This window comes from Anopheles marshallii, chromosome 2, assembly GCF_943734725.1.
Source record: "Anopheles marshallii chromosome 2, idAnoMarsDA_429_01, whole genome shotgun sequence".
In the NCBI taxonomy this organism is placed as follows: domain Eukaryota; kingdom Metazoa; phylum Arthropoda; class Insecta; order Diptera; family Culicidae; genus Anopheles; species Anopheles marshallii.
This window is the reverse complement of record NC_071326.1, coordinates 14,616,972-14,641,836: the sequence shown is the minus strand read 5'-3', so window position 1 is coordinate 14,641,836 and position 24,865 is coordinate 14,616,972. Positions and strand designations below refer to the sequence as shown.

The following is a 24,865-nucleotide window of genomic DNA, read 5'->3' as shown; positions in this document are numbered from 1 at the left end:
CACTGCATTGCGACATGTCTTTCAATGATGAACATCGTCGTATCTAATTTGCTGCTGATAACAATAACACTTTGCTTTGTTGGTTCCATGTATTCTTTAAACTTGGGTGTCCTCTTGCAATCAAGCTGACGTTTGTTGCTAATTGCAAACAGCTATTAGCAGAGTGTACCAGGCAAATTTCCCTGCGCTTTCTACTTAACTATTTTATTTTACATCACATGCGCAAAAAATTACAACAAACATCATCAATGATTATTTCTACACACTCGGGGGGGTTTCAACCTACCAACTACTACCACTAGTACTCCACCGGACGCTATGTTTGCCCATGGGCTAGAATGCGAAAAACCAATATATTCAACTAGAAAGTTTCCATGGAAGTGGTGAGGCAAAAAACAAAACATTTACTAGCACGTTCGGAACACTTCTTGCACAATCGAGAAGCATCGGAACAACGTCTCGTTTGTCAATTAGCCTGCGCTGTAGCATTTTTGCATTTACCATTTCTTACATCAATCTAACGCACAATGGCAAAAGATATAACTAGAAACGTGTTTTTAACGCTCGGATAACGAAACGAACGGTGGTGCTGGTGAATTGGGTTAGGGTAGATGTGTAAAATATATGGAAAAAACGAGAAAAAACATGTTTAGTTAAGCTAACTTTCATAGGGAATTTAATCGTATTGCTGCTATTATAGTGGATCTATGTTGGAGTGTAGATTAAGCAATGGCTAGGGAATGGCTATTATTTGATTATGTGTGTGCTTTTTTTTCGGCCTGAATGGCCGTACTATTGTAGTTAATGTATTGCATGTGATTTCAAGTGTCGAGTATTTCTGCTACTGGAAAACAATATATCAAGAGACCGCATTCACAACTGCTAACCACTTGAAACGTTAAACGATTCTTTCTCTAATAGCACTGCAATGTTTAAAACAATAGAATAAAATAATCTTGTCTAATGCCGATGTGTTTTTTTCACTTTGCTTGAATTATGTGTTACACATTTTTGTCGTTTTTCCGTAGTTTTGCATACACTACACTGATGCTTTATACATGTTTGCCTAGCAAATATGCAATCAAGTTATGCGTGTTTTTGTTTCTTCTTAATCGCAACCGTATAAACGCGAGGAAACCAGCCCGTCCAGCCATTTTTGTTTTCTGAGGTCTTTCCAACCATTTTACCATAATTCGCCTCTCTCTCTTTCTCTTGATGCCCAGCTATTATTAATTTAATTTATTTGATGCTGTTCCTGTTGCTGCGGTTGATGATGATGGTGAATTTGCTGCTGGTGTAACGTATGTTGCTGGTTGTTGTCAGACTGACCTAAAACGCGAGTAACAGACACACACACACATGTGAAAAAATGCGATTACCATAATGCCATTGGGAGGATGTTTTCATTGTGCCACAAGCTCTACGGACCACTGTTAATTTCTGTCGGCGTGATAGGACCAGCTGACTGTGGCGTAAAACCAGGCTGCTGGGCCATCGATTTTTGACGCACTTCACGTATCTTCAGTTGCAGGCTCTGTTTGTTAGGAAATATGTCGCTGTGCGCCAACTAGAATGGTGAAGCGCATGATTAGAAGGAATGTAACCGGTACCCGTAACAATGTGACGTATGCATGGAAAAATTAACTGTTGTAAGCGTATTTAGCCTTCGTATGGTTCACTAAACATCTCTAATAAGAGTTGCAGCACGTAAATCACAACTAGCGGCCGATTGAACGGTGTCGATTAAATAAAATAATAAATTACATGGAAACGTTTGATAAGCCATCAGCAAAGGCGTTTTCGAGGCATTGGCAATCAACCTTAAAAGTTCTGTCCGAGGCATTTGAGCGCCTTTGACGATCTTTAACTAGTCGGAAAGAATATTTTCTTTTCAAACTAGGCAGGAAGTTCATCATGCAATATCATGCATCATGCAAAATCATGCATCGATTATATCCTTCGGACATGAAGTGTCTTATCACGGAATTATTTTTCCCTGTCCGTGTGCCGCTTGTAATACGAGTACAGCTTCGAAATCAGTCCATGTTTTCAATGCATACGTCTGTAGGACATGTGGATATCTACCTGAAAGCTGTTTGTGGCATGCGTTGATGGAAACATCCCGTGCTCGTTAAACAGCTGCACCACCAGGTTGCGCCGTTGTTCGAGTATCTTCCGATGACCCTTTTCTTCGGCCGAATTGACTGATCGCTGCGATGGCGTCTTGGGCGTTCGAGGTGAACGATCATCGGCCCCTGGGCCGCTAGCTGTCCCACCGCTTCCAACTGCTCCTCCCCGTCCCATATCGGCCGACATTTCTGCAAAGTACAATGGTAATTTATTGATTTATTAATTGATCAAACTTGTCCACTTGGCTAAACAAGTACAGTGTGTTGTTGAATTAACGTCACTTTGGACCAACGACAACGGCAACTGAGGGACGAGATTGGTTCGTTAAAGTCAAAGATATTGTATACGCTGTTAAATTCTCTTGACATAGCTTCAATAGGGTCATGTACACAAATGTCATGTACAAATGCTCGTGTCCAGAATGCCCATCTGTGTAAACACATTGATAGCACTGTCTAATATGATAGGAGCGTTAACGGTTCCTCTCTAAATTCTTGCGACAAAAAGAACTTGTGCATTTTTTCTGTGGTATTCCAATGTTTCGAGACCTAGCAGTAAGCAACATAATGGGCGCTATTGTCATTACAGTGTAATTTACATAATATTGTCTCCTTTAATACTACGTCACTTTTTGAAGTAACGGGGTTTTTATGCTCGAAATTGATTGAATGTAAGAGTATATGATTAGGAGTTAGCCGTAACCATAACTAACCTTTGTACTGTTCCATGTTGAAATCCGGTCCGAAAAACCGATTCCCGATCACGTACGAACTGGACGGTGTAGCCGTGCTGGATAACGGTGGAACGCTACCGTCCGAATGCAGATTATTGTGCTGATCATCGTCGGGCACTGGAATAAAATGGCAACATTAACACACTTGTACAATTTACACAACAAACAATCATCATGCACTCAACATACGCGTTTTGTGAGTTGTGGTTTGCTTTTTGCGATAATTCTGCGTGAACACACGTGGCGACGACGCCATAATGGCACTGGGTGAGTGACAATCTTCCGGCTTAAACTGGGGCAATGTTTTGAACTTTTTCTCAAAGTCAACCTGTCGGAGCACACTGCAAGAAAACGAGGAAAATCACAAGGTTAGAGGCTCATAGGATAAGACAATCGTGTCTCTATTGCATTATCACAACTCTCGCTTACTTATCCATATCATCCGGTTTAGCCTTGCGAAAGAAAGCTTTCTTAGCAGCGGACGGTGAAATTTGACCGTGGTAGTCCTCCATCGAGGCGGACGTCGGTGTCGGCAAAGCGGACGGCATCGAGGCATGCTGGTGATTGGTTTGACCGTTCGATGATGAATTAGCCGCATCGTCCGCTCCCACATCATCGTCCATCGGTGTGGTCTGCTGTTGAGCGATACTGTTGCCGCTCAGTGGTTGTTGCTGTTGCTGGTGTTCCGGTTGCATCATACCACTGTTACTGTTGCTGTTACTGTTGCAGCCGCCACCGCTCATCTGACGGCGCTGTAGTGGTGCGCGACCCAACTGGGCCGGTGTCGGTGCCAGAATAAACTTCTTGCTCTCCGGAGGCCCTGCCGACCCGGTGCTACCCCGCCGATCACCGGCATAATCCTCCTCCATGTCTTCTTCGTTAGACGCACCGGTATCGGAAGTGGTACTGGCCGCAGCAACCATTGTGACATCACCACTGTTCTGGTGGTTACTGTTACCGCTGCTATGCGAAGACGCAATGTTGGCGGCGGTGGTACTGCTGGAAATCGGTGTTACCGGTAGGTAATGTTTCACACCGGGCGATTCCGGCGATTCCTGCTTGATCGCTGCATATTGTTGTTGGTTGTGATGGTGCGACTGTTGCAACTGCGTCGGATAGCCCTGTGTCGTGGAGATGAGAAGATTCGGTATCTTGCCTTGGATCAAATATTGTACGGGAATGGAGGTGGTGGTGGTGGCGGTGGTGTTACCAGCAACATTTCCCACCCCATTGCCATTGGCCACAATTGCGGCCGTTGCCGACGGTTTGATTAGCATACTCGACGAAGAACATGAGATGGTTGAGGTGGAACATGATGAAGAAGTAGTAGTAGTGGATGATGAAGAAGGTGTTACTGTTGTCGGAAGGATGTTTGTTAGTTTCACGTGAGCCATCGTCACCGGCTGGATTGTTCCGTTACTGGTCTGCCGCAAAGCGCCAGTGGTTGACGAGGAAGATGATGTCGGTGTTAGTGCAAAAGCGACGGTGGCGTTCGAGGAGGGAGAGGAAACAATGGTGGAACAGGACGACGGGGCGGAGGGTATTGCGGTAAAGATTGTGTTGGCCTGGGCCGATTTCATGGTTGCCGTCGAAAGATTCGCGAACGAAATCTTCGAACGATCGGTCAGCGTGAATTGCTGATTATCGGGAAGGACTAGGGCAAACTGGAATTGAGAGAAGTACAAGTAAGTAAGTTGGAAGAACCGTTAGTCAATCAGGAACTAATACCACAAAAAGAGAGAGAGAGAGAGAGAATATGCGTAATGCGCAAAAAGGAAGCAGTTCAAACAGGCGTACTTTCAATTTCATTGCTAGTTAACCTACTAAAAACGATGCCCAAATGGAGCACCGCAACGACTGGCAAGCATATGGCACATTTGGACGAGAGTTTGAGAAGTGTAAAATTCAAAACTTATATGAGACTAAAAGGTGCTTTTAATAGTAACAATCCGGAGCACACACACACTCCAGCTAGCAACTACGCAAATAACGAAAGAGAAAATTATAATCCACCGAGAGGGCAGGTCTACATACCGCACCGCCTCGGAAGGCGAATTTCTTGTCGATCATTATTACTACACTTAGGCTTCGCTAATTGTTCCGATTGGTTTTTGTCGATTTCGTACGTGTAATATCTACAGCATTCCAGGGATCAAAATGGGATGAAAAAGGATTGGCTACAATACTACAACCAAAATTAGGTGATCAGCAGCAGGCTAATGATGTTTTCTGTCAATTAAAATCCAATTTTTGATTGCCAATCCAGGAAAAAAACGACAAAAATGAGCATTGTTCTCTCATTTTTGTTTTGGACCTTCGTAACGCTGTGTTGTGGTGCTGCAAAAGATTGCGGGATGTGGTTTTTGGCTGGATAACAGATCGAGCGTGACTTTTGGGCAAGGGGGCAAGGATTATGTGTGGGGTACAATCAGGGTGGCATAGTATAGGAAGGTAATATGAGCGCGGGAAACATGAGCAACATGAGTTTAAAATGAGGTAATGAAAGCGAGTATTTAGCTAAAAACGAAATTTCTAATCAAACTCTACTGAAGTATATGCTAACGAGAAGAAGACGAAAAAGTAAAAAAAAAACTCGACAAAAGCAGCTGATGTGCAATGCCTTGCTACTGGCGATAAAGGCGTTAACACTCGTCACACTGCCGCACCTTACCTGTGGACACAGCATCAATTTCTGCCGACCCGGTAAGCGCTGCGATGCGGAGGCAAGAATGGTTGTTGTCGTGGTGTTGTTAATGCCAGCACTCGCTGCTACACTGGCGGGTAGCATCGTCGTCAAATCGGTAGCACAACTGTTGCTGGTGGATATGCTTGTCGCCGGAACGCTACCGCCACCGGAGCTGACAGTGGACAGCATGGAGAACCCAGCATTGCCAGGGGGCGCTTGCAGTGGGTGTAGCGCTGAACTCAGTGTCAACGATGCCGGTAAGGAAGCGACGGACGACGGTGTGGAGGATGATGATGATGCCACCGGTAGAACTGTTGAATTTGTTGGATTAATCATTATAATCGTCTGTTTCGTGTTGTGGCTGTTGTGGTTGATGAGACTCGAATTGTTTGTAGTGGGAGCAGTAGTGGTGGTGGTAGTGGTAGTAATGGTTGTGAAGGACAGATTGGATAGTGGATGGTGGTGGTGATGGTCGGTCGAAAAGGAGGTAGCTGTTGTGATGCCTTTTTTACTTATACTGTACGTCATTAGTTTCGTAGCATTGTTAGGGCTGGAAGTATCAATACCAATGGCGGATGTCTTGGTATTGCTAGTGTTTGTAGTAACAGCGTTGGTCGTGAAGGAGTGATGATCAGACACAACGATACGATTAGTAACATTGAGGGAAGAACTGATAGGGATGCTATTAGTACACACATTTGCATTCACTACGCTAGCACTAGTAGAGGTAATGGAGAGGGACGCGGAGGAGGAGGAGGAGTTGTTCACAGCTCCTGTGGTGGTTGCACTAGGTTTGACGATGTTAGTGATTGACGTTGCTCCTCCACCAGCTGTTAGTACTAGCTGCTGATCGTCATCTTTGCTTGCCGCGCTTGGTAATATCTCTCGACTAGTGGTAGAATCATTCGATTGTTGCTGTTGTTGTGACGCCGTTGTTGATCCACCACCATGCAACAGGAGTTCGTTCAATGAAGCTTGAGAGAGAACGATAATGCTTCCACTCGGTAGCGCCGTGGTGGTACTGTTCGTTGCAACGCTATTCGAAGTCGATCCTAACAACAGTCCGTTAGTGGCGATTGGTCCAGAAGCGTTGTTGAATGGAAGCGCAAATGTCGATCCGATGGTTGGATGCTGTTGCTTCACTTGTGCTGGACGTTCGATTAAGATTGTTTCATATACAAACGACGGTACAGCAGCAGGTTGGTCCGGACCGGTGCTCGAGTCATCTAGGTCGGAACGAAGCTGTTGGGTGTTGGTTGAGACTAACGGCACGTTAGCCATTTTCGCAAACAATGGGAGAGATTGCTGGGTAGGACGAAGGATTGTACTGCCTGCACCACCGGGAGTGTTGATGATAAATGCCGTTGCCGTAGCATTGGCACTACTGCTGCCGTTTCCATGAACGGCTCCACTAACTAACGTTGCAGTCGTTCCGTTTAGCGATGTCGTTGCAGGTGGTACCAAGTGTGCATTCGCTGTTACATTTACAACATTCACTACATTCAATGTTTTCTTCGCTGGATGAGCTAGGCTGGTGGTGGTGGTGGTGGTGATGTTAGATGGTGAAGAAGAAATCTTATCGCTATATACAACATCAAACGAACAGGAAGGCTTTGCGGTTGCGGAATTTGTAGTAGAGTTAGTGATAGTAGTAGTAGTAATGGTAGCAGTATTGGATGCCGTACTACAGGTACTAGCATTATTGATGATAACAACACCGGAAGTAGTAGAACGAGCTGTACTATTTATGCAATGTGTCGTGGATGAGGAAAGCTGATGGTTAGAATGATGAACAACATCTAGATGAGGAGTTAAATGATGATTGCTTTCGGTATTATCTGTACGGCTGTACGGTTTGTGATGATGATTAAGTTCGTTTGCACTAGCAGTGTTAGTGGTAATGGTAGTAGTAGAAGTAGAAGTAGCAGTGTTCACAACATCCATTGTTAGTTTACCTTTTTTCATGCTCATCACTATTGCGTTAGTATTAGGCTTAAGGTTTGCATTGCTACTAGTGGTCGCATGGCTACCGTTAACATTCGAGATCGTGTAACAGATGGTGGGATTAAGCTCTAGCAGCGATTTACATTTGGTGCTGTTGCTGAGACCGCTTCCACCGCTTTCCGACGAGCAGCTGCTGCTCGGTGGTGTTACGGTCAACGTCGTGGAGGTTGCTGCTGCCGCCGTCATGGATTCTGCACCGCTGTTACTCACGGCAAGGAGCAATTTGTGCTGTTGCTGATCGGTGCCATGATAGTGTGCCGTTGGCTGTTGTTGGTGCTGCTGCTGCAAATATTGTTCCTTTATGGCGGCGGTAGAGAAGTTAAATATTGTATCGACATTGCTTCGGGCGCTGTTACTGCCGGTGGTTAGATTTTCCGCTGGTTCCATCTTTATCGCAGAAACGGTTGGAGTTGAGGCGGCAGGTGAAAGCAGATATGATGAATGGTCCTGTTTACCCAGTGTTTTGGGGCTTTGAGGCATCGTTTTAAATGCTCCTCCTGTAATGAAGTGGAGAAAATAAACAATCGTTCATATTGCACGACCTACTATTATTCATCTGAATTGGGCCACTAAAGCACCGAATAATGAAAAGCACTCTAACGTGCATACCTCTCCACTTACCCGTTGGCTGGAATGGCGAAACACCAACTGGATTTTTCGGACTACTGTACGCGTACCCGATCGGATGATGGTGATGGTGGTGTGGATGGGTATGGTGATGTTGAAATATGCTACCACCATGCCCTCCGGTGCTACTGCTAGAAGTAATATTGCTACCACCATTACTTTCTCCTCCCGGACCGACGGCGTTACTAGTGCTCGTACTGTTGCCTACACTGTCACCCGCCGTTAATGCCATCGGTTGCTGTCGTAGGGCACCCGCTTTAATGGGTTTCGGTTTGCATGTCAGTAACGAACCGGAAGACGACTCATGCGAAGATGAATTAGGCCCACCGGGTGTTGTTGGTGGTCCGCTAGCATTTCCACCATTGCTTGCCGTTGTCAAAGTTTTTATCGAATAATCCGTCGCTACGTCTCCATTACTACCGTGTTGGAAGTCGTTTGAAACCGTCGATTGTGAAACCTGCAATATGGCAAAGAAAACATTAATACCATTTGAAACAAATGATCATCCCCCAGGCCAAGAGCGCACAATAAAAAGAAACGAAAAATAGCACAGATACAAATCGGCAAAATCGTACCTTAGTAGAAGAACTAGCAGCATTAGATGTAGCAGTAGTTACTTTGTGCCTGATTTCCTCATGCTCTTGTTTGCCCTTAGCGTTGCCAGAGATATCTTCCACATCCGAATCGCTTACCTTTTCGGCACATTTCAGGTCTAGTTCAGCCACGTCGGCAGGCTGCGAACATGTGGATGGTGTGTTTTTCGTTACCGCTTCTTCATTTGCGTTCGTCATATGCTGATCTTCGTCGGAAATACCACCACCTGTCACACCATCGCTCTCATCCATCTGCTCATCCGTAATCGAAATGTCCATCCGATCGTCGTTCTTTTCCCGATTTTCCTGCTCATCGTAACGCTGAGATTGGGACGAGGAGTTTGCTGCTGCATCGACGATCATCGCTTCGGGATTGTTGTGATTTCCCGTATTGCTTGAAGCTGCTGAACCGTGGTTAGCCGTCGTTGTCGGTGGAAGCATCATCATCACGGTGGAGGACGTTGCAGGGACCGAAGTTTCAGCTGATTCTTCGATCGTGTTGTAAGGTGCCACCGTTAGCGGGATGATATCGTTCGCTTGATTTCCGCTTCCACCCGACCCGGCAGAACTGATCGATGGCATGACTTCCGATGGTGTTTTCGGACTCTTTTCATCGAACGAATCGTTTCCGTCGAAGGAATCGATCCGGCCTCGGCTATTGCTACTGCCAGCTGATACTAGTACACCTCCTCCACCAACACCACCTGCTGGCGTTCCACCGACGCCTTCCTTCGCCGAGGAGGAAGATTTACGACGATCTTTTGAACACCATTTCCATTCAGGGTGTGCCTTAAAGTGGGCTTCCTTCACTTCGCTCGCTAGCTCGTGGTATTTGGTTTTCTCTTCCGGTTTTAGTGCATACCACCATTCGCCAAGTATTTTGCTCACCGTTCGATTGTCCTGATTCGGATGCTTCTGATGCACTAGCGCCCTGTGCCGCTTGGAGAATATCATGAACGCGTTCATTGGACGCCGAATTTTTGCATCCTTCTTGTTGCTTAGAGGACTCTGCGGTTCCTTTGGTGTACCATTGCCACTTCCTCCTCCGCTTCCACCGCCATTTGATACTGCGGCCGCCTGCAGTGCCGCACTGCACGATTGCGTCCGACGCTTGGCGATTGATTCGGCACTTTCGCCCGAACATCCCTTATTGCTAGGTACCGTCGTTGCAGGCGCCTCAATGTCCATTCCTCGCAGGAGTTGATGGCTTCCGGCACCACCACCACTGCCACCACTAGCGTCACTGACCGCATACCGGTTGCTTGTTTGATCTCCACCGTGCGCGGTGGAACTGTTCGTATCGGGTGCTGCTGTTTTCACGGGCTCTGCTTCAAAGACATCATCGTCTCCCTGGTCATCGTCGTCGATGGAAACCATATCTTCCGCTGCCGGTTGGGGCGGTGGCGGTGAAGCGTACATTTTCGATGGTACGATGATCATCGAGGATGTCGCTGACGACGACGACTTCGCTGTCGTTGTGGAGGAGCTTCCAATCGACGATGGTTGTGTGGCAACCGTCGCCGCCGCCGCTGAAGATGGAGGTCCAGCAGCGGAAACTGCTATTGCTGCAGATGGTCCGTAGGTCTGCGAGTGTGCCATGTGCGCATAGTGGTGGTGTTGATGATGAGGATGGTGGTTGCTCTTGGCGATCGCCGACGGACTATGTATGATCGGAAGCAATGCATGCCATTGATAGGTGGAACCCGTGCTAATGCCGTTTTTTGGCACAGTTAAAGACTGTTGATGCTGACTGGTCAACACCACGGTATGTTGCTGTTGCGAAGTCTGTGAAAGTTGTTGTTGTTGTTGCTGTTGCTGCTGCTGCTGTTGTTGCTGTTGTTGCTGCTGCTGCTGCTGCTGCTGTTGCTGCTGCTGCTGCTGTTGCTGCTGTTGCTGTTGATGCTGCTGCGGCTGCTGTTGCTGCTGCTGTTGCTGTTGCTGCTGTTGTATGATCGTGTGATGGTGGTGGGCTTGTACAGGTGGCTGCGAAATGAGCTGAACCTGGCCGGACGTTGGCTGCGATCGGCTGGTCGTTACCAGCGCATGAGGTTGCTCTTGCTGCTCATGCTGTGGTTGTTGCTGCTGCTGCTGTTGTTGCAAGGAAAGTGGTTGATGTTGCTGCTGATGTTGCACAACACCATTAGTCGCTAAAGATTCCACGTGAACTTGCTGCTGAGAATTTGAGGATGATTGTCCCACTGAAGAACTGGTCCCTCCCACATGCAACGGATAGCTGGCGTAAATGGCAGACGGGTGTGCCGAATGCTGCGAATAGAGTGGTGACATCCGTATGACACTGGTCGCGTGGCCGGTCGGTGGCGGCGCAGTTGCACTGCTTGTTGGCGGTTGCGTCGGTCGTAGCGACTCGGGGCGAATGAGCGGATGGTGATGGCCTCCGCCAGTGTTACCGCTACCGCCAATACCGATACCACCACCAAGGACGTGCGACGGATTTGGGCTCGGTGTGTTCGTTTTGTACTTGCTGCTGCTACTACCAACACTACCGTGTGGTTCGCTGGACGGTGCCGGGCTTCCGATAGGTAGGAAAAGGTTCTGTCGATTACCGATCATTACCGGCGATTGTGTTGCTAACGGGGAAGATCCGTGACCCGTTGGTGACGAAAACGAATTGCTAGGTGTCGCCGAACGGGAACTACTGAGCGATACTGCAAAATAAAGGAGGAAGGCAACGAACGGGATTATTAGACAATGCAATACTGTTTCATATACACTTTAAACTATATTCTTGTTTGGTTCAGACACTGTTTTTTTTTAATCTTCATGCATAGAAACAAAGAACCCATTAACAATTAAAGATTCTCTTATCAATTTCCAATTTTGTTAAAAAGTATTTCCGAATGGAGTTTTTTGTTGTTTTTAGTATTTTCTTACGAAAAATTTGACATTTCACCGATGTGAAACATAATCCTCACTCATACACTCATCACGCATAAAGAAACTAATTTTATAAGATGGAGGAAACCGTACAACCGGCGCATCATTCACACGTATGGAGGTTAGCTTTGGAGGCGTTCACAAGAAAAGGATATAATCTCAGTTTCGTGTTGACACAATCCACTGTAGCACAAACGGCAATTAAATGGTTTACAACAAGTTAACCATCGTCACTTAATAAAAAGCTTGAGCAATTCACTTACTCAGACACTGGACGTAGAGCTCGGCTCCACTTTGTAAATCGTACATATTCATGTTCATGAAGTTCATCTATTTGCATTAATAAGAAAACCTGCACGGTTATTGTCACTCCGTTCCACTACGTTATCGTAAAATGTTACAACAAAGGTTAGAAAATAACAAAGTTTTGCTTCAACTATATAACTCTGCTGTCACTCTGAGCTGGTGTGAAGAGCGCGTATTGCTTTACCGGCGCACTAAATTGATACTGTGTGGATGCGGGCATACGAATGGGAACCAATCCTGCCCTGAAAAGATTCCCCCATTGGACATCTACTATTACCACCACCACCATCACAGACGAAGGAACATTCACACGGAAGCGTTCAAACCCATTGTCCGTTTTGAATCCGTGCTGTTGATTCAACGATCGGTATTACGTTGAACGTGTGTGTGAGTGTGATCCTTAGTATCACAGAGAGACCTGTGTTGAACCGAGAGGATTCCAATTGAACTGGAACGCCTCGTAATACAGGTACAGCTAACGGGATTTATGTATGGATGCGATCGTATATAATTGCCAATTTCCTAGTAAAGAGCAGCAGGAAGGGCTATCGACGGCCACTGTGAAATAGCTCGTATTTTGTGTGTTTCTCTTACACATGTGTAAGTGCTACTAGTGACATATGTTTGTCTCATTCTTGCTCGTTGATTCACAGTTTCGATTTGGTGAAGGATTTTTTTTTAAAGATTCATGGATTAATGTGGAATTCTAGACATCTCTTTTTAATCAATCATGCCAAATCGAAGAATTTCAGAAATCGTTTCGTGTTTACAACACTGTTAGTTACGTAGATGTATATTATTGCACCCATTTTTTTTTGTTAATTATATAATTAGTGTAGCAAACAGTTTTTGAAATAGTACAGCCAAAAAACTTCTATAACTTTTCCGCTAAGGGAGTTAAATATATCTTAAATTAAAAAAGCGGAAAAAGTTATGTTAAGCAGTAAAACAGATCATTCTTTTCGAAATTACTCTAAACAGAACGTTAATCACAGAACGGATCGTATGGGTTCCCAATCTTGCAATAAACTTACCGAGCATATTGGCGGCATCCGTTTCATCCTGGTCGAATCGTCCCGCGACACGGTAGTGGGGTGAAGTTTCGGAATCTCTAGATGTTTCCTCATCCAACTGCGTTTTACTGCTTGATCGACTACTGTTGTAGAAAAGCAACAAAGCAAATATTGAAATTAAAACTATTTTCTCCCATCTGTACTGGCGTATAAACGTCAATTTACGTAAAAAAATCGAAAATAGCATACCTATTGAAATGGTTCGTGACCGAGCTGGTGGACGAACGGAGTGTATTGTTGCCTTTCTGGCTGAGATGCCGCGAGCAGTAGCCTCGTCGTTGAGATTCCTTCGAACACGTTTCGTTCGAACACAGCCTGCGCCACTGCTTGCCATTGAATTTCTTCCGTATGCCAGTCGGAGTTGAAACAACATCTCCCTTCTTGAATCGGTGCGGTGTTGCCGCTTGAGATCTGTTCGTCATTTTGAGGATGGTCAATTAAGGGAAATAAAGCAAATGTTATCAAAAGCTAATGGGTAACGACATGATCGGCAACAGGTCGAAGGGATCGAACGCGAAACGATACCTTGGGGTTGCAGGTTGAGATCGGGGTGTACTTCGTTGATCCAGTAAGCTTGAGGTACTTCCACGGCTTTGCATACTGCTTCGCTTGCTGCTGCCTGAGTATTTTTCCGTTTCTACAACAACAACACGTAAGTTTAGCATTTGAATAGCAATTGGTAACAGATTGACGTACCTCCTTCCATGGGAAAACTGCTGCGTACTTCGTCGTCGCTTTCGTTATCGTAACTACGGTTCGTGATACGCAGATCATCCGGACTGAGCGTTCTTAATACTGAGCTGCTGCTGGTGGTGGTACCACCGGCACCACCGGAACCTGATGTCCCACTGATCGTGTTACCGCTGTGGGCCGGTGCAGGTGACAGTCCAACCTGCACCGGATGGGAAACATGATGGAGCGAATGGGATCGTGCATGAGCGCCGGTATAGTGCCCGGCAGCTGCTACGTCCATGCCATCCCGATCACGATGATCACCACGATCCGCACCGATCGTTAGCTGTACAGACTGAAAAGGCGACGTGGCGGCACTGCGGTAATGGTGTTGCTCCTCACCCGTTCCCGCCGGCAGAACGTGCTGCAACTGTAATGGCACGTGCAGGTGCTGCTTCAGCTGTTGCTGTTCCAGCGATGATCCTGCTCCCAGTGTTGGATCGTACCGTATGCCGGCACTCGCTACACCGCGTCCCTGCGTTATGCTGATGCTGTTTTTATACGGTGCGCCACTGGTGTAGATAATGGTGGCAGACGGTTGTCCCGGGGTTCCGCTCGAAACTCCGGTCACCAGCTGATTCGTGCCGCTGCCGTGCAAATGATCACTGTTGGCCGACGTGGCCAGTACGTAGCTCACAATGGCTGGTTGTTGGGGTTGCTGCGATTTCCCGGCGTTGTCTCCATCCTGAGCGCGATGCTGGTCAAGGGTGATTGTGTTACGCCTGGTTGATCCACAATCAGCAACCAGCCCTGATGGCACTGTATGGCCGCTGTAGTTGTCCAACGCATCTTCCAGCTCATCCCACCAGGGCGGTTTAAGCAGACGCATATCGACACGTTTCACTATCCGAAGCTGAGAAGTTTGAGATGGAGAAGATATTGATTAAATTAATGTACAATAATTCTACATTCGTTCATTTATCAGGTTAAATTTAAAAAATATACCTCCTGCTTATCGCCAACGACAGTGCTCAAAATCTGTACCGAAAATTGTTTTTTATTGCCATGCACTTCCTTCACAATGCCCTCGACAAATACATCGCCACCGTTGGACGTCACCGGATGTGGATGTACGCAGGTAGCCCTTACGCAAACGCGCACACCCGGTTGCAGATCGGCCAGCCCGGGGCACACATCATCGATGATATCCTGTTGTCGGTGCGTATCGTCCAGCACACCGTCGTACGTCTGATGGCTGCCCTCGGGTTGATCGAACCCGATCACAACGGTGCCCGGTGCGGATGTGGCACGGATGCGCCCAGAGTCGTACACGTCTTTTCGTCGTGCCAACACCCGATGGTTAATCCATTCGCTGAGGTCAATCAGTGGAGTTGTGGTGGTGGCGGTGATGGAGGAGGAGGAGGAGGCAACGACAGAACTACCATACTGCCCTCCGCCGCTTGTGGATAATGATGGTTCCTGCTGGGTGGCAGCGGCGGATGATGATGGTGGTGATTGCTGGCGGAACTGCTGCTGGGAATGCTGACCGGGCGGATGGAGTGTATGCTGCTGGTAGTGATGCTGCGGTACGGAGAACGACGTTGCTGCTGCGAGCTGATGTACGGGCGAAGGTGTCGATGTGGCAATCGCACCACCAACAGATGGTGGCGTTGCCGATGGTTTGTAGCTTCCAGGTGAGCTGCAGAGCAGAGGAAAAGAAAACACGCGGTAAGTACGGTAGACACACAACCAAATCCCAGGTCGATTCTAAGCGTGTGGAGTGAAACGGGGAAACCGTACTATGCTCAAATGTTTATGCATGAATTTGGCCGCCCCATTGTGTCCGCTTGTGAAACAGGCAAAGCGTGTATCAATAGCGAGATGTAACAAGACGATTGCCCATAGTATTCAAATTTACTATCGTACGGTGATATATTTTAATGCGTTTTTCAGACGGAAACGGTATGTACGGTATTGTTAGTATTCACATGATCATGATTGCAAAATTTAAACCTTCGGATCGCGTTGATGGAGCGAGCGGCAACGGGACGTACTATGAATGAGGAGGACAGGTTACGCATATGGACCTGAATCGATACACTGAGTGCACTATTTTTACTCGAACATTCCGCAATCTATTCGCGTTTTGCCCATTCCAATTTACTGCAATTGGGTCTAAAAGTAAATTTCATCCATTGTACGATAGATTACGCCACCAATTCGTTACGGACATCATTGTCAGATCTCGCGTAGAATTGGTGTTCGCATCGTTATACTTGCGCAGTTTTAAAAGCGTCAGTCAGTTTTTTTTGCCACCATCATTGGAGAATGATATGCAATCCAACCAATTGGTTTGAAGTGAGCGTTGAAGGAAAAAATGGTCGGAATCGTAGACTAGACATGAGTCAAAGAGCTTGTGGATGCGAAATTTCCCGATATGCCTCCATCAAAGTTTAACTTGTTTCAATCGATAAGGGAATACGTTTGTTGTTCGGTAGGGTAAAATTCACACGTTTCTTACACGGCAGTCCACAAAAAACCTTCAACCAAGAGCAGGAAACACAACTTACCCGTACGATGGTGCCGTATGGAGTTTCTTATTGCTGATGTAGTACGTGTCGGCTGGTGTGGACGAAGGTTGCAACCGCAATATTTGTTGCTGCTGTTGGTGCTGATGGTGGTGCCTTATTGCAACCGGATCGACAGCCAGCAGTATCTGCCGATTGTGAGCAATTAGCGGATGCTGCTGCTGATGCGATGAATGCTGATTATTTAGCTGCTGTTGATGTAGCTGGCTGGATGGATCGATGGCACCCGGTGGCGACGCTGTGTTCGACGGTGATGGCTGTTGCAGCGTAATCGTGGAAATGGTATAGCTCTGAGATCGATTCATCGTGGCGATGGACGAGGAGGAGGACGAGGCGGCGACGGTGGCGGCAGACGAGGAGGTCGAAGTGGCACCGTTACTATTGCTATTATTAATGCTACTGGTATTATTAGTACAACTTATAGTGCTACCATTATTACTACTGCTACTACTGGCAGCGTTCATGCCCGGACTGTGGCTACCAATGGTGGTTGGTGGTTGATGATGGTGTGGCTGATGCGGGTAGTGGGTAGATACCGCTGGACGATGGTGCAAATGGTGTGCCTTCACATTACCGCCACTGTTGGCCGGTACCATCGTGAGCAGCGTGGCGGTCGTCGGGACGGACGTTAGATTGATCATGGCCGTTTCCGCACTGCCCGGGCTGACGCGATGTTGAGCGACCAGCAAACCACCGTTGCTACCATTACTCGTCGCCGGTGATACTGCTGTGGACGATCCCTGGCCGGGACTATTGCTCGCCTGCGAGCGATGGCCAGTACAGTTCAAGATCCGTTCCCGGTTTCCCGGTTCTCGCTGCATTCGTTCCGATTGGATCGCGCTTTCATACGCACTCTGATTGACCGTTCTTGTGTCTGTCGCCATATGATTGTTGGTGCTGCTGCTGCCGATACTTTCTCTACTAAAATTACCATTGGTGCTAGCACCGTAATGGTACGCAGTAAAACTTCCATTTTCCTCGGATTCGCCGTTTCTAAATACCGTCGTTCCGGTACACGATGATCGCGATGATGTTTCTGCTGCGGCACACCCATCCCCACCACCACGAACCACTCCATCTCTATTGTCCGTTTCACGACAAACATCTCCCCCTCCTTCCGTATCCATCGGTTGTGCCACCGGCGGCTTTCCTCCATTGGTTCCGGCGGGCGTCGACGTAGGCGTGGGTGGCGGCACCGGTAACGGGGGTGGCGGTACCGGCCGATGCGATTCCATCTCTTCTAGCTCAGCGAGATCAAACTTTCGCTTTTTCGGATGCTGCCGTGGTGTCGCATTCTGGTTGGCGCTTTTCTCCACCAGCATCGTACGATCGATGGTGGTGGCGGTGCCGGCGTTCGATGCCGTTCCCGTCCCGGAAGTAGTACCCACCGTCGCTGCCGTTCCGGGACCGGTACTAACGGCGACGACGGTCGTTGTCATGCTGATACTGTTGGCCGCACTGCTGGCATTCACCGACTGCTGCTGCGATAGCAATGACAAGGACGATGACGATGATGATGATGGTGGTGGTACTGTTGCAGGCGGGGGTTGTTTTTGCGGTATCATGCTTGCCCCCGGTACAGGACTGACACTGGCCACATCAAGGCTTGGCACTTTCTCCGCGTGCTGACTGGTTTTGAATGTATGCTTGGCAACGGGCGCGCGCTAAAATCGCGCTCGTGTGTTTCTTTTGCTATTGTTTGTTGTTTGTTTGCTGGCCGGGCGGCGAAGTGGCGACAACCTGCGGGAGCTAATAAGCTCGGGGTCGACACTGTACGCCACTACACCACGCACAAAGCACAATGCGCCGTCTGATGATCGCCATACATAGCAGAGTCAGCTGGTTCGGCTCTATCCGGTATTGCCACCGTGCTGCAGTGATTTTGTGATGCGATCGGATCGATTGCCGGCGATCGTGTGCGCGTGAATGTTGGAGCCACTTCACCGCGGAATGTGAGCATCCCCGGGGGTACCTTCGGTATCGGTTGGTTTTATTTATTGACGTATATTTTAGATTGTCCTAGCTTTCTTCTTGTGTTTTCCGGAACTCTATAGACAAGGAAGAAACAAAGCAGTAAAATTAATAAGGTGGAATAACGTTAGAATAATTTGTTGTACAAAATGTAAAAGACAATTTAGAACTTTCTACATAAACATAACTTTCCACACGCACACACACGATCTAGACGTAAAACATAAGTTTATTGTATCGTTTTTACGGATACAAAAATTCATTCTGTTTGCCTCCATTGGCTGCATCATCAGAAGTAACTTGAAAACGTTGATCGTAAACTGCTAAACAGCGGATATCACAGAAAACGCAACGTGGAAGTTAAAACAAAATCTATTGTTTTTGTTTAATGTTGAATAAATTTGCCGTCATCGTACCCACACAAGAATGAAGATAAAATGTTTTGCTGAAATGCCATTTTGTGAAGATAATTTTAAAATTAACAAACGTCTAATTATGAGGATGGAAAAATTGAGTAGAACACAAAAAATTACCCGTTATTTAACACCTTGCAAGTCTAGTTATCTATATATATATCATATCTAGTCAACATAAAGGAAAAATATCATAATTTTATCTGTAATTTAAAAGGAAATCCTTTCACAAAAAGCAATATAAACAGTTTATGATTCCATTTTTTCAAAATATCGTGACTGTGAAGGGTTAAAGCAAACGAATTGTTAGTGAGTCGCAATGTACATCAATTTTCAAAGAAAAAAAAATTCCAGATGATCGCGATGAAAGTCCTCAAGTGCCTCATTTTTAGTGCCCTAGTACTATGAACTGTAATGCCTCATAATGGAGATGGATGAAGTTTATGGTAAAGTAGGACGCTTCAGATAATGTTTCAACTAGAAACCCAACTTTTGAAAACACATACACAGTGTACTAGCCTGTTAATACCAGCTCGGAACCGGACGGAATGCAACAAGAAATCAACAACAAGATCAAACCAACAATCAACAAGATCACCGCCATCAAAGCGGACCATTCGCACGGGAGAAATCATACGGTGGGGTGGTGTCGTGCATTATGATGCACCCTAATCGGCGCACACCAAACGCACAGGAATGCACTGGCGGAACAACATTGCAGTTCCCGCTAGGGTTGGGACCCCCGGGTTTGCGAAACAATTAAAGCCACCGATACGCATCGGTCATTCACAGTTCGCATGGTGTACTTCTCACCCATAAGCGATGATCGATCACACTCGTTTGTTGAGGGGGGGGGGGGGGGAGATGTTCCGTTCCCACGATGATTGGCGGATGGTATCGACCACGGATCGTACCAATGGCAATCTCTGATAACGCATGGCGGTAGTAACAGTTCACAATGCGCGAAACCCCACTTTCGATGTTCGCGATGAACCGTCAATGTAAATTAAGGTAGAAACCAGAGGTCCAATGTTTCCCGTCTATGGCACGTTCATTAAACGTTCGCTACCGACTAGTGACAAAGGCGGGGAAATAATTGTGGCTGCGTGTGAGATATGCAAATAAACAGGCTGATGCTTCTAATCATTAAGGGGTGGATCGTGGATCGCTTACCGACAAAACCTTTTTAGTGCAATTTGCGCTTTCGTGCATCTAAAAGTGAGCATTAGATAGGATGCCCATCATTTCGGTATGCGCTTTTTGGGTTGGAGTGTTAATACAGGGTTTACACGCCCAATCGATCAGCGTGAAGCCACTAAATGTAGTCATTAATCAAGAATTCAAGCATAACATAAGGGATCATTTATGCGGAACAACAATTTGAGAAAAATCGATTCAAGTTTAGAAATTGAACTTTGAATTCAGTTCATTTCAAACAATATATAAATCTGATTATTCAAATAAATCAGTGCTTCAGTTGTTTTGTTTAAATCGTGTCAAAGCTACCAAAGTCATTGTTCGATTTACGCTGCCGAATTGTGGGTTTACGGTGGCAACGTGACTGTTGACCACGACATTCAGTGCATTTACGATGACCGAATGGGTGTGTAAATCCTGTGATGATCGGAATAGTTAATAGTGGACAGTATAACTGCTGCGGTTCATCTCTTTTCTATCACTTTAAGTAGAGCCTTTAAGATCGAGCCTATATTTAGCTTCATATGCCTTATGTTCCGCCCATCTTTTCTACCAAGCTATTTAAACCCATCCTTTCCTATTTCCGTGGGAGTAATGTGTGTTTACCCCGCCCAAACTTCCTTACCGATGGCATTCATCCTTAATTTCCAGTGCAGGAAAGGATGGTACCCTTTAAAAACAAGCTGTTGCCAACATTTTGCGACCAACATTACGTGCGTAGGTGGTGCAGATTTTGTACGACGCAGAGTCTTGTTTGTTCACTAGCACCTACCACTCACCGTAAATTCGTTTCGCAAAGGACAAACCGAGGAATTCAGATGAAAAAGAGATGAACAGCCTAGGGGTAGGTTGTTAAATGGAGCCAAAATGAATGGCAGGATGCTATTGTTTCACAATGTGCGTTAATGCATCTCTACACAACCCTCCAACAGTTCGATTGAAGCATCTCATCTGAAAGATATGTAAAAACATAAAATGGGGGCTTCCAAGATTTTCTCCTACTGTGGCACATTCTTGGGATCTTGAGCAACTCAAGAAATCGCCACGCTGTGCAGGGGAAGAATAAAAACTGGAGGCAGTTGTAGGGACACCCACCACCGAACGACGGCAATCGGAAAGGATTTATAGCACAAAGGCAACTTTTCTTCGGGTGCTGTGGCACGGGCACACAAAGCACCAGTTCCCCCAGCGGGAATTTTGCCGACTAAAGTTTATGTACTTTGCGTGAGCGAATGAGATCTAACGTTCCCGAACATCGTACGCACTATAACTCAGACCCCTTAGCCGTTAATTCATGGGGGCGAGCTTCCCATTACGCAACACGGAAGTAGTTTATGCCTCCATCGGGAGCAACATACCTAGATGAGAGTTACGAACGGTACGGAGTTACATCCATCTTGTTTTTAATTTACATGGGCGTTCATGAAGGTCACAGGCACAGGGTGTGACTTTCTATTGCTTCGGTTGATAACAGTGATGAAACAGAAAATGGGACATTTCTTTACAGAATAGCTTAAAACACGGAGGATCAACCCTCTTTGAAGCCCTGATACTGCCTGGTCTAAACCTGAATTCTTCAATTCCATCAATTCCTTTTGCTTGCCATGTTTCACAGCGTGGTTTACGGAGCCGCGCGTCGATACCGATCCCTCTGTTTGGAGTTTTAAAGCTTCAGTCAGTGCATTAGAAATCATTTTCCCATCGGTGCCATCCACAATCATCCCTAATCGATCTCGTGTGTCATTCTTTGTCTAGCCTCTCTCTCTCCCTCTATCTCTCTCTCATTGCTCGACCGTCTCTGTATCCGCTTGGTCGTGGGGTCAATTTCACCTGAAAACCCTCATTAACCGTTATGCGGGGCTAAGATGCACTTCTGCACCCCTCGGGGAGAGCACGTACCATTTTCATCCCTTCCATCCATCCATTCCATGGGGAGCAGGCCGACGGCACACTTGCCAACAAATACAGCTTCACCATCAGGCACAAACCCCACGAATGGTCCCGCCGCACACACCGGTGCAGGGATTTATAAATATAAATTTAAAGTAAATATAGCCAGCCAGCGTGTGTTTACACAGGCCATCCATCCTCTCGCTTCTTTTACCGTTCATTAACCCTTCCATCTTCCCTTTCTTTCCCTCGATCCCATTCGCTGGTGCTATCATCTTTGTTTCTCTCCATTTACCTTTCGGTTCGTCGTAAACGATGTGTGGCGCGGTGTTTGGATGCGTCCCGCGTCTAAGAGTTGGATGAGATGCTGGCGTTAGGGTTTACTAGGTGGCAACAGTCAGGGCCTGGGATATCCTTTGCAAAACGAGCAGTGTACAGGTACAGGCAAAGGGAATTATAAGCCTTTTTTTAGAACTCACATTCAAGTGGAATAAGAAGTATTGAACAAAAGCTCTTCTCATAACTCAATTAAAATTGCAATTAGATTTTGTTGTTCTTAGAGGAGTATCAATAAATTATCATTTATTAATAAATTACCCCGTACTAAGTAGAGGGCTACTAGTTTCAATACTGTCTAATCGTTACACCAAGTACGACTATCTTGAATGCGTCCGAACGAAACGGACGAAGTTCTAGAGCAGATCCATGGCATCGTTTGTTGGGTTTTAGTCTGGTATGCCGAACGCCGTGGACTTGAATCTCATCTGAACCGTTCTTTTTCGTAGCAAAGGAATGGCTCTGTTTTATGGCAGCAGGTTATGGTGTCATGTATATATGTATTCCCGTCCATAATATAAGCGCGAACCAGCATTTATTTGTTTTTCATCCATCAATATTCTTGAATTTGTATCGTAAACTGGCATAAGTGGGAACCACTTCTGAGTTTTACTCAAGTTGGAAACTTTCGGGGCAGCATCCCTTCAAATTTCTGCGAATTTTAGCAAGCGTAAGACGACTCAAATCACACATTATGCACAGCTGTCACAGTGTCTGCTTAGAAACGGAGTTAGCTTCCTGTTAAACAAGACCCAGACATTGCGCGAAGGATTCCAGCTCTAGCTTCCTATTTTCCTATTTGAACAGAATGCAGAAATGGCTCCAACTGTGTAGGGTTCAACTAAAAAAAACTTGCTGTTCTTATTTTTGCAGTCAGTCACATTTCTGGATTCTTTGCCAGTTGAACTGGAAAAAGGCTGGATATAGTAGCACTATACAGTAGGATAGTAGCTGAATATAGTAGGATATAGTACTCGATTTGGTATTAAGCTTTCACATCTAATTCATCTGTCCTGTCGGAATGGTATGCAACTTGGCGATGAGGAAGAGAACCAGAACAAAATGGATTACCTCCGGCAAAAACAGTAGAAAGGTGAAAAAACTCACATCTACCTCAACATATTTTAACTTGGAAAAATACCGAAAAATCTCTAATTTTGTCCGATAATTTCGAAAATAAACAATATAAATAAACAGTACTTTAAAAGTAGCATATGTAAAGCTTTATCATCACCTACCTTCTTTAGCTCTCTCTCACTCTCGTTTTATCCGCTTGATACGCTTTGCCAGTTGTACGTAGCGTTGCGTATGCGGCCAAGGGTATCCTTAATCGTTCCTTAAATCCACTAGCGGTTGCGGGTTCGTGAAAATCTCGTATCTAAGCTCGTCGTGATTTGAAGCACAATGCATTCGTTAGAAGCAGACAGCCCAGGAGCAGTGATTTGTAAGCTCATGCGCGCTGTTGCCACTCTGTTGCTCAAAGGTCACAACAGCAGTGTGTGTTGTTGATGTTGCTGCTGCAACTCGTGCCCCTTTAGCTTTGTTGCTTCTTTTGCGTTTGTTTGTTTGTTGTCAAGCTACTACTACTACTACTACTACTACACGCACACACACATACGAAGAGTCGTGGGGACTTTAAAAGCGGCGGCACTTGTTTGCGTTGGGACGTCTTAGCGTATGATGCGCGGTTTGGTTTTTCTGCCTTAAACAGTGCACACTTCAAACGTAAACGATGTGTTTGCTGATCAGGACCGTCACGGTACAACTACACAGAGCCACGCGTCGTACACGCGGTCCGAAATTCACTGCCCCATTCGACTCGACGACCGATGATGAGATGTATCGGGTCGCACTGGAAAGATGTGGCCACTTTCACACAACCGATCAACCGCGGTTTTAGTTGCGGATCGATGCTACTGCTGCTGCTGCTGCGGAACGCCTCCGTACTCCTACACACACGCAGAACAGAGCGTGCGTACACGCCTCACACCGTACACGCGGGAGTGTTACACGAAAGGTTAGTTGTGCGCGTTACTACACCCTTTATCATCGCATTGCTCTTCTTTTCCCCTCCGCCAGAGAATGCACATTAGACGGCGCTCTAATACTGCGAGACACACTGGTGTGTTTGCGTCACCCACATTACTCCACAGACCTACGACAGCAGTATGATGCACCGTCTCCTTCGCCGTTGGACGGCCATTGTGTGCGGTACGCTCAACTATGTGCATGCACGGGTGACAGTAACGGCTGCCATGTACCCGGGGTGGTGTATTGCACGGACGCGACCAAAGGGACACCATTCATTAAACGCAACGGAAAGTGTGGTTCCGTCGGACAAGGCACACAAACACACACCAATGTTTCACCGAGTTTTATGAAGCGCACATTTTACGCTGCTCGATATTGGGCGAAACGTAAACAATGAGAAAAACAAACACACACACACACACTAGAATCACATTTTGCTATAAAACCACCCCAACGCAGCTGGGTGGATATTTTTGCTAAACAGTAATACACATCACTTCACCCACACACGTACACTAAAAGCGCGATCTTCCTGTTTTGACAATTGATGACGGGTTGCTGGATCACCGCACACAACTGTCACCACTATTGCACCGAAGAAGGGTAGGTTTAAATATTTACAATTAAAAAAAAAAACAGCACCTTACGACTACTATTCACAATCAATCACACATACACACGCATACACGTGCATCACATTTTATATTGAATCGGTCGAAG

At 46.3% G+C, this 24,865-nt stretch overlaps 1 protein-coding gene across 1 annotated transcript; it reads right to left on the bottom strand.

Annotated features, from left to right (window-relative positions):
* Positions 1–1,234: 1,234 nt before the first annotated feature.
* Positions 1,235–17,872, bottom strand: LOC128715921 (putative transcription factor capicua). Its single transcript, XM_053810846.1, has 17 exons — positions 16,290–17,872; positions 14,725–15,418; positions 13,744–14,632; positions 13,573–13,684; positions 13,237–13,458; positions 13,009–13,130; positions 10,675–11,439; positions 8,756–10,578; positions 8,175–8,637; positions 7,505–8,050; positions 5,535–5,860; positions 3,293–4,527; positions 3,053–3,204; positions 2,843–2,980; positions 2,086–2,318; positions 1,429–1,567; positions 1,235–1,329 (listed from the first exon to the last, which is right to left on the bottom strand). Exons 1-17 carry the CDS (start codon positions 17,870–17,872, stop codon positions 1,235–1,237), a joined length of 9,537 nt encoding a protein of 3,178 aa, XP_053666821.1.
* Positions 17,873–24,865: the final 6,993 nt, after the last annotated feature.